Source organism: Salvia splendens, chromosome 11, assembly GCF_004379255.2.
Source record: "Salvia splendens isolate huo1 chromosome 11, SspV2, whole genome shotgun sequence".
Classification (NCBI taxonomy): Eukaryota; Viridiplantae; Streptophyta; class Magnoliopsida; order Lamiales; family Lamiaceae; genus Salvia; species Salvia splendens.
This window is the reverse complement of record NC_056042.1, coordinates 24250465-24261489: the sequence shown is the minus strand read 5'-3', so window position 1 is coordinate 24261489 and position 11025 is coordinate 24250465. Positions and strand designations below refer to the sequence as shown.

Genomic DNA, 11025 nt, shown 5'->3' with positions numbered 1-11025 from the left:
ATTTATATATATAGAGTAGTGATCAATGTATAACTAATCTTAAGTGTATAACTAGAGAACAAATCTCAACCACACATCTTAATGGAACAAATATTATTTATTTTAATTATAGAAAATATGCTGAGGGTAATTTTGGAAATTGCTTTCTTAATTTAAATCTGCGATCAAAACATGCAAATCTGCGATCAAATTACTCCACAATCTGCGATCTTTTCTTTCCTTCCAAATCTGCGATCCGATTTTTTCCAAATTTCGTTCCAAATCTTATCACTTCATTCAAATCGCGATTGAATTCAATTCGACGCGATTCAATTCGTTATTCAATCCGTTCATCGCAATTCAAATCAATCATCGTGATTCAAATTAATGGATTCAATTATGAGGTCGGACGAAGATTATTTCGATTCCGATTCATCATCTTCGGGCGAGGAAGCTGAGACTTCTAAAGGTAATCATTACTCGTTCAATTCTATAACAATTACTTCACTCTTGTTCAATTCTATAAAAATTCCTACTATTTATTAATATACAATATGTTCGTGTATTGTGATTATGAAAACCGTAGTTTTTGTGATTAGATTTATAGTTGTTTCACTGATGTTAAGTGATTATGAAAATCGTATGGTCTTTGTATTATGTTTACATGGTTAGATTTACAGTTGTTTTGCAAATAAGAGTGAAGTGAAATCAAAATAAGAGTGATGTGTTTTGTGAACAAGAGTGATGTGTTTTGTGAACATGAGTGATGTGTTTTGTGAACAAGAGTGATGTGTTTTGTGAACATGAGTGACGTGTTTTGTGAACAAGAGTGAAGTGTTTTCTGAACATGAGTGATGTGTTTTGTGAAAAAGAGTGAAGTGTTTTCTGAACAAGAATGAACAAGAGTGATGTGTTTTGTAAACAAGAGTGAATTAAAATCAGAATAAGATTGATGTGTATTGTGAACAAGAGTGAAGTCTTTTTCTGAACAAGAGTGCAGTAATCTCATTATTAGAGTGCTGTGTTTTTTACAGTGGTTTGCGTACCAAAATGCCCAGATGAATTGAAACCAAAAATTGGACAAAGTTTCATGACCCTTGATCGTGCATTGGACTTCTACAACAATTATGCTCGATATGTTGGATTTGACACCCGTAAAAAGGGATCGAAAAAGGAAAAAGATGTCACTACTTGGATTTACGTGGTGTGTAGCCGAGAAGGTACAAAGCAAAGAAACAGTGAACAATCTGAGGTGAAACGAAAGCGTTATTCTATTAAGTGCTATTGTAATGCTAAAGTGTCTTGGAAGTATATTATGGGTGTTGGTTATGTTATACAAAGTTTCGTTGAAGAACATAATCACGAGATGGTTGAGGAACGCCATAAGCGTTTTATGTATTTGAACCGTAATTTGGATTTAGTCCATCAGAAATTCATCCTCGATTGTGCTAATGCAAATATTGGTCCAACTTTAAGTTTTAGCTTACTTAAATAAGTGCTTGGTGGATTAGATTATGTAGGGTGTACTGTTTTAGAAGTGCGCAACTATAGACGTGACCTTAGAGCATATGTGGAAGGAGCTGATGCACAAATGTTATTGAATGAGTTGCGAAGGAAAAAGGAGCTGTGTAGTGCATTTACATATGAGTATGAGGTCAACTCAAAGGATAGGATGACACGGTTGTTTTGGTGTGATCCTACTGCCAGAAGAAACTACCATTTGTATGGAGATATTGTTTCGTTTGATACGACATACTCAACAAACAGGTATGTGCACACTAATTACTCTTTTGTTAAATTGTTTTCTGAAATCATAACATGAGTGATGTGTTTCTGAAAAAGAGTGAAGTGTTTTGTGAACAAGAGTGAAGTGTTTTCTTAACAAGAGTAATGTGTTTTGTGAAAAAGAGTGATGTATTTTTCTGCATGCTTATATTGATGTGTTTTCTGAAATCATAACAAGAGTGAAGTGTTTTGTGAAAAAGAGTGAAGTATTGTCTGAACAAGAGTGACGTGTTTTGTGAAAAAGAGTGATGTGTTTTCTGCATGCTTATAGTGAATTGTTTTTCATTTCAGATACTGTATGATATTTGCTCCTTTTACGGGCAAGGATAATCATGGTCGCCCTGTGACATTTGCTGCTGGCCTTTTGTCCAAGGAAAATGCCAACTCCTTTTCATGGTTATTTAACCAATTTGTAAAGTGTATGGGTGTGACTCCCAAACTCATTGTAACCGACCAAGACTTAGGAATGAAAGTTGCTGTTGAGGAGGTCCTTGTCAATACAAGACACCGGTGGTGTATGTGGCACGTTATGAATAAAGTTGCTGACAAATTGCCAAAGAACATCCTTGGTAGTGAACAATTAAAGAAGGAACTGAATGCATGTGTATGGTCAGAGTTGATAGAACCTGATGCATTTGAGGAAACTTGGCATGCTATAATGGAAAGATATGGGCTGACCAATAATGTCTGGTTTTCATCAATGTTTGCATCCAGAAAATTTTGGGTTCCAGCCTTTTTCCGTGATTTTTCGATGAGTTCGTTGATAAAGACAACTTCTATATCTGAATCTTAGAATAACTTCTTCAAAAGGTACTCAAAGTCTCGGGCTAACCTTATGCAATTTTATATGAACTATAATCATGCTCTGGAGACTCAAAGAAGTAATAGTGCAAAGCTTGAATACTATGATTCAACAAAAGTACCTATTTTGCGAACAGGATTGGAAATCGAGAAACATGCATCGACAATATATAGTGGTAGTGCTTATACTGAAATTCAAGAAGAGATAGTATATGCATGTTTCTCTTTGTCTTGTGCAACTCTAGGAGTGTCTACCAATACAGATATTGAAGTATATGACATAAAGGACAAGGATTCAAACTCATGGACAGTAACTTACTCCATTGGTGATGACACCTATTTGTGTGGATGCAAAAAATTTGAAAGACTTGGTCTATTGTGCAGCTATATATTTTGTGTGTTAAAACATAATTTTGTTAAGTTGATACCCGAGAAGTTGCGTGGAGGAAGATGGTTGAAGTCACAGTTTGTGAAGCCAATACATGGAGGTTTTTGTGATGATCAAGAAATACACCTTGCTGTGGACAAGAAGAAGATTGCATTTAAAAACTTGTATGGATTATTCATTGAAATAGCACAAAGCATTGAAGGGAACATTGATCAAATCAATGCATTCGCTGCAATTATTGAAGAAGGTGGAAGCAGCTTCTTGGCGAAGATGTTGTTCTGTCTTCCACACAGAAGAGAGCAATGATTGAGAACTTCTATGGCTCACATGTCCCGAACAATATTGAAGTTCATCCTCCTGAGGTTGTTAGTACAAAGGGAAGTGGAAGTAGGAAGAAATCGAAGAGGGAGTCAGCAATAAAGTTAGCAATGAAACCAGGCCGAAAGTGTGGAAACTGTCATGAGATTGGACACCATGATTCTAGGAACTGCAAAAAGGTTAATGAGAAGTCAAATCAGAGGCAATGAGGATTTGGATAGAAATAGTTCACATTGTAGTATTTTTAGAGTACTAATGATTCATATTATTACACTTTTGAGTGAATTTTATCTCAATGCGAATTTTTAGAGTACTAATGCTCAAGTGCCAGTAAGTTCATCACTCTTGTTCACAGAACGCATCACTCTTATTCTGATTTTACTTCACTCTTGTTCACAAACGCATCACTCTTACTGTCATTTTACTTCACTCTTGTTCACAGAACACATCACTCTTATTCTGATTTTACTTCACTCTTGTTCACAAAAACATCACTCTTACTGTCATTTTACTTCACTCTTGTTCATTGAACACCTCACTCTTATTCTGATTTTACTTCACTCTTGTTCACAAACGCATCACTCTTACTGTCATTTTACTTTAGTCTTGTTTACAAACGCATCACTCTTACTGTCATTTTACTTCACTCTTGTTCACAAAACACATCACTCTTACTCTGATTTTACGTCACTCGTGTTCACAAAACACATCACTCTTATTCTGATTTTGTTTCACTCTTGTTCACAAAACACATCACTCTTATTCTGATTTTACTTCACTCTTCTTCATGAAACACTTCACTCTTATTCTGATTTTACTTCACTCTTGTCCACGAAACACATCATTTAGTGGTTTACAAAACACAACAGTGAATTAAATAGTAAACAAGATATTAATGTAAAATAAGTACTTGTTAATTCACTGATGAAGTTTTCTACAGTAGTTCATGAACGCTTGAAGTTTACAATCATTTTTTCCACATCTACTATGTTATTGGTTTTCCCATATTCTTCATAATGCTTTGATGTTACTGACAACATATTCAGTGACTGATGGTTTGTTTCCGACAATAATAATGCGCTGCAATACTTTGCTCTCAGTCTTTGGAGTATTCCTTTGCTTCTTGTAGTTAATCCACACTTCTAATCTTGTTCGTGCTCACCATGATAACATTCCAAATGTCGCATCAAAAAAACTCCGCAATCTTCTACATTTGATGTTGTTCTCCAAGGCATTTTGAGCCTTATTATCCTCACATCCTTTATTGATTTGCTTTGGTTGTGATACCCCATTTTTGTCAAATAATGACAAAAATATAATTTCTGCGATATATCATCATGAATATCAGATGTAGTTCACTATAAAGAGAACTATAATTCATTGTAATCACAAAAATACTGCACTGTATATCGTGTATATTTACCACATTTTCAGGTATGCCACCATATTTGACTGTTATGTCCACATCGTCAGCATTCTTTGAATTGTCAATCAGCACTATACTGTTAGTACTAAATCTGAAGCATATGGTATAGTAATGTTCCGTAGCACAAATTGGAAAGAACACCTACATAGATAATAATAATAATTTCAGAATAAAAACAACTAGAGAATATAATAAAGAATCAATTGTATTAGTTAATTTACCAAATCTACGTCGGCCCATTTGAAATACGGAATTTGTTCAACCTCAGTTTGTAAATTGTCACAGAATCTATCAATTATGGTCATGAGGTCGACCCCATCAGGCCGGTGAACAACTGTATACAGCTGAAAAATGAGACAAGTTAAATCCGGATTGAAATAATTCACTTTGTTTTACTTCACCCTTGTTCACAAAACACCTCACTCTTACTCTGAATTTACTTCACTCTTGTTCACAAAACACATCACTCTTACTTTGATTTTACTTCACTCTTGTTCACAAAACACATCACTCTTACTCTGAATTTACTTCACTCTTGTTCACAAAACACATCACTCTTACTTTGATTTTACTTCACTCATGTTCACAAAACACTTCACTCGTAAATCTAACCATGTAAACATAATACAAAGGCCATACGGTTTTCATAATCACTTAAAATCAGTGAAACAACTACAAATCTTACCACAGAAACTACGGTTTTCATAATCACAATACTGTTCAAAATTTATTCTATTCTTACCGTTGGGTATGTTGTGAAAAAGAGGCGCCTCAATGAAGATAGGGACCTGTATTCTTCCATGTTATTTAAATAAGAAGCCCATGCACTTATCACACCCACTTTTATTAGCGTATGTGGCAACAGTGAACAGAATTCTTTTTTTGTTACCATTATGACATCATCATTATACACTATGGTGTCCCTGTTCAAACATGTGTGTGTGTTAGCACATCTTTTGTATGTTTTTTTTCTAAATCAGAACTATAATATAAATCTTACTCATTTAATTCATTTGTTGTCATAATCCACAAAAAGACTTGTGACTCTTTCAAGGTAAACTTGGTTTTAGCCTGAACCACTCTTTCATGGAATGGAGATTTCAATGCAGCTGATATTCTCTTCTCAGCTTTTAAACGTATCTCCATTTGTTCAATCCTAGCAGTTACCTGTCAGGGCAAGAATGATATGAAAACTTCACTATATAAGACATATAGTTCACTTGATGTTTGTTAAAAGTGTTGGTGAATGGATGAGATATATCATTGTTTAACACTTACAATGTCTGGATTGTAAACTACTATTTCGGTTGAAGGATTTTTGCCAGATACATTTAACTATGATTGAACACAATCATCATCAGCATATATCTCCATGCATGCTTCTATTGCAGATGCAATTTGGGCATCTACAATGTCGTCCTATTTTCATAATAAGAAATGAAAACACATCACTATTAACACGATTTTTACTTCACACTTGTTTACAAAACACATCAATCTTATTGAGATTTCACTTCACTCTTGTTCACAAAACACTTCACTCTTGTTCACAAAACACATCACTCTTTTTCAGAAAACACTTCACTCTTGTTCATAACACACATCATTCTTACTTCGATTTTACTTCACTCTTGTTCACAAAACAAATCAATCTTATTCTTATTTCACTTCACTCTTGTTAACAAATCACATCACTCTTATTCAGAAAACACTTTACTCTTGTTCACAAAACACATCACTCTTTTCAGAAAACACTTCACTCTTGTTCACAAAACACATCACTCTTATTCTGAATTCACTTCACTCTTGTTAACAAACACAGAAACCTCACTTAATAATGGAACACATCACTCGAAGCACTTTTTTATACCTTCATCTGTGTGTTTTGTGATGTTGCTTTAGCTACATCTTCATAAAATTCATTTGTCTCCTGCAAATAGTGAAATGCGATATAACATAAGAATAAAAAGTCAAAAAAGTAAATAAATATTATGCATTAGTACATAACATAATACAAATTGTTTTTAGTTCACTCTGAATCAAATGTCAAGTGTTAAAATACAACAGACCACAATCAAATTGTTTAAAATATCCATGGTTTCTGTTCCAAATCTTCCACTTACTGGTTTCTTTCCCAAGTTAATATCAGGCAAAATTGTTGTGCCTTCATTCACTAATTTGCATTTTTCATCATGGATTTCCATCAGTATTTCCATAAGCTGAATCCATTCTGGATCATCTTCTTGATCCTCTTCCATAGCTTGTGTCATGTTTTCAATTGGCTTAGACACAGCTTGGTCCCCTTGATCAACCTCCACACCAACCATCTTTAGTGCATTTATAGATGCAACTTTGAAGCAATTGATGTCATTGGTATTTGCTGGAGCAGCCTTTATATACCTCATTATTTTACTAATTGCATCTGCAGCCTCCCTAATTGAACTTTTAATTTCATCAGACGAAGGAACTTGATCACTTGAAGGGGGACTTCATCAGTTGAAGGGGGGGCTTCATCAGGTAAAGTTGCTTCATCAGTTGAAGGGACAGAGGTAGTGACAGTTATTGAATCCTTGTTGGCATATAAAGATTCAATGGAGACAGGATCAATGATACTTTCTATGCTTCCTCTTCCAACGGTGCCTCCATTATCAAATTCCATCTGTCCTCTCTCCTTAAGAATGGATTCTGTCCACTTACGGACAGTTGGGAATCTTCTAACCACCAGTCTTGTTCTGTAGACAACCCTATCTACATAGCATGCCTGCAAAAACAGATCAATAATAAAATGCATTACAAGGACTTCACTCTTATTCTGATTTTACTTCACTCTTGTTTACAAAACACTTCACTCTTATTCTCATTTTACTTCACTCTTGTTCACAAAACACTTCACTCTTATTCTCATTTTACTTCACTCTTGTTCACAAAACACATCACTCTTGTTCACAAAACACTTCACTCTTGTTCTGATTTTACTTCACTCTTGTTCACAAAACACTTCACTCTTATTCACATTTTACTTCACTCGCAAAACACATCACTCTTATTCTGATTTCACTCATGTATAAAAAACACATCACTCTAACCATGCATTTACTACTTAACCGTGAAAAACATCACTTTAAATATGATTTTACTTCACTCTAAGCATGTTTTTACTTCACTATAAAGGAGTGGTTAAAATAGAAAACTCACCAAGAGGAAAGTGATTGGTCCAGTGAATGGGGTGGATTTGTTCTTGAGTTTCCAGCTATCATGTGCTGTGATTAGCGTATCCAACACGTAGCTGCACCAATTGTACTGCCTCACATTTGAAATGTTGCCAATATCGTCCAAGATACGGCCAAGACATTTTCCGTTGGCAGTTGGTGAGATCAGAACATTGTCCAACAGAATAAGAAATATTTTCTTAAACCACTCACCACCTTCTAGATCACTATCAAGCTGCTCTTGCAAATCAGCTGGGGTTATTGCTTTGTTCTTCTTAGCATTGACAATGGTCTTCATCACATCATTCATTTCATGCTTCTTTTCTCTTTTAATCATCAACTCTCCTCTTGGCAGTCCCAACGTAGCATACACATCCTCCTCAGTGATGTGTAATGGTTGATCATCAACAAGTTTTATTCTGGAGCAGTTGTCATGATTAAAATTTTCAAGTAGTGAAAATGCCATGTCAGCAGGAATACATCGTATCTTCAAATGCACAAGCTGTCCGAAACACATCTCTTCCAGAGCAGGTTTTTGTTTGGAGTTCATTTTCTCAATGGCATCAACCAGAACTTTCACCCCTACCTTTACGGCCAATTTAGTTCTTCTGATTTTACATGTAATAGATTTAACACTCTTTGCTTTAGCCTGTTTCTTTCTGGCAGGCATTTCTGGTTCATCGATGCATTGTGACCTCCCACGCTTTGAGGCTGGAAGATATACAAGAAAAGTGATCAAATTCATGAATACACACTTAATATAGCTCAAAATTATACATTAATGACTATGCCCAACACATAAATAATTAAATAACTCACTCTCTGGTTTCTGCATATCATGTTTCTTTTTAGACCTTATTTCGGGAGAAGTTGTTGTTCGAAGGTCTTGTTGATTTTTTGTCCTTATTTCAGTTGTAGGTGCAACAATTTGTTGCGGTCTATCCTCACGCATCTTAGACCTTTTTTCGGCTGCAGCAGCTTCATGGATATGAGAAAAAAAAATCAATATAGCAAAAAATCAAAGACACATCACTCTTGTTCAAAAAAACACTTCACTCTTGTTCACAAAACACATCACTCTTATTCACAAAACACATCACTCTTATTCTGATTTTACTTCACTCTTGTTCACAAAACACTTCACTCTTGTTCACAAAACACTTCACTCTTGTTCACAAAACACATCACTCTTATTCTGATTTTACTTCACTCTTGTTCACAAAACACATCACTCTTATTCTGATTTTACTTCACTCTTGTTCAGAAAACACTCCACTCTTGTTCACAAAACACATCACTCTTATTCTGATTTTACTTTACTCTTGTTCACAAAACACATCACTCTTATTCTGATTTTACTTCACTCTTGTTCACAAAACACTTCACTCTTGTTCACAAAACACATCACCTTATTCAGAAAACACTTCACTCTTTTTCACCAAACACATCACTCTTGTTCAGGAAACATTTTACTCTTGTTCACAAAACACATCACTCTTATTATGATTTCACTTCACTCTTATTTGCAAAACAACTATAAATCTAACCATGTAAACATAATATAGAGGTCATACGATTTTCATAATCACTTAACATCAGTGAAACAACTATAAATATAACCACAGAAACTACGGTTTTCATAATCACCTAACATCAGTGAAACAACTATAAATCTAAACACAGAAACTACGGTTTTCATAATCACAATACACAGAAACTACGGTTTTCATAATCACAATAAATAGTAGGAATGACTCACGGTTCGAACCTGAGTGAATAGAACCGGAACTTCCGGTTGTATTTTTCTTCGCTCGTTGAAAAGCTACAAAAAATACAAATCTAAATCAGATGTAAAATAAAACCTAGAAATGATTGTTAATCAGTAGGAATTTTACTTTTCAAAAAATCCTTTAGAGTTGTATCCATTTGTTAGACAAAGTAGATGATGTTGACGACTTGAATGCGGTTTAATCGGCGATTTTACGATGCTAAACAGAGAGGAGAAGAGAGACGAAACGATGTGTGAAAGATGACGAGACGCGGTTTTCAAATCAATTCAATTTACGCACCTAACATGATTTTGGATTTAATTCGATGTTCAATGACAATAATACCCATGACTTGTTATTATGGAATAAATTTGTGATTGAGGGAGTCAAAATCTCATTAAATTCAAAAATTAATATTAGCCCTTGATTTTTTTGATCTTGTGACTATTTGTCACGACCACAACTTCCTAGTCAAAGAAAGCGCAGCTATTTCGTGACTAAAAATTCTAAACGGTCTCAACACATCATCATAATTACTGAAATTAAGGAAATACTGTCTAAAAGTCATCAAAATAGCAAATTATTACATCAGAGTGAAAAGGGGGACATTGTCTTTACTGAGACAAAGCTAGGTCTATGCAGCGGAAGAGTTCCAAGACAAGTATAACATGTATGGAGACATACTACACTAGCTACCCTTCTTTTATTTCATCTTCAGTCCCAACACCTCCTCTGCCTCGATCGATCAACCTGCACATTAAGGAAAACAATATGCAGGGCTGAGTACTTGATATACTCAGTGGCTTATGCCGAAAACTGTTTTTCTTTTAATTGTCTGCCAAGCTGAGTGAACGCGGGGTTTTTCTGAAAACAAGTCCCGGTCACTAAAATCTGTTATTTCTTTCTGAAATAGACTGCAGTCTTTTAACTTTCTGATGATATACCATGTCAAGCTGTGTGAATCGGGAATGTGGCCACATTCCACGATCACTGGGTCGGCCAACCTGGCGCTAGCTCACGACCCACGAACCGGCCAACCTTGCGCTAGCTCACGGTCCCTATGTGTACACTAGTCCGAGTAGGATTTACTGACCTACTGGGACCCGAATTCGTTTTAACCATGAATGGCAATCACAAAATAAAACATGGCATGACAATTCATTCAAAAGTTCACACTTATTCTCATAGAGTTCTGTAAATAAAAAGGAAAGAAGCCCACACCTCAATTGCTTAACTCTTGCAAAATAGGTGCTTTCCCCTGTTCTGAGATTATGCGTCGAACGACGACGTTCCTTTACAAAATTAATATATTTAAATTAGACCTCAAAAATCTTGCATGAATGCATGCCT

General features: G+C 35.2%; 1 protein-coding gene across 1 annotated transcript; it reads left to right on the top strand.

The window, feature by feature from the left end:
- The first annotated feature begins 378 nt into the window (after nt 1-378).
- On the top strand, nt 379-3259 carry LOC121754645 (protein FAR1-RELATED SEQUENCE 5-like). Its single transcript, XM_042149969.1, has 5 exons — nt 379-448; nt 1014-1385; nt 1491-1746; nt 2056-2454; nt 2575-3259. Exons 1-5 carry the CDS (start codon nt 379-381, stop codon nt 3257-3259), a joined length of 1782 nt encoding a protein of 593 aa, XP_042005903.1.
- Nucleotides 3260-11025: the final 7766 nt, after the last annotated feature.

Coding starts and splice junctions, on each gene's coding strand:
- LOC121754645 (XM_042149969.1), top strand. CDS start 379: ATGAGGTCGGACGAAGATTATTTCGATTCCGATTCATCATCTTCGGGC. Junction 449..1,013: donor GGAAGCTGAGACTTCTAAAG/GTAATCATTACT, acceptor TGTTTTTTACAG/TGGTTTGCGTACCAAAATGC. Junction 2,455..2,574: donor GGGCTGACCAATAATGTCTG/GTTTTCATCAAT, acceptor CTTCTTCAAAAG/GTACTCAAAGTCTCGGGCTA.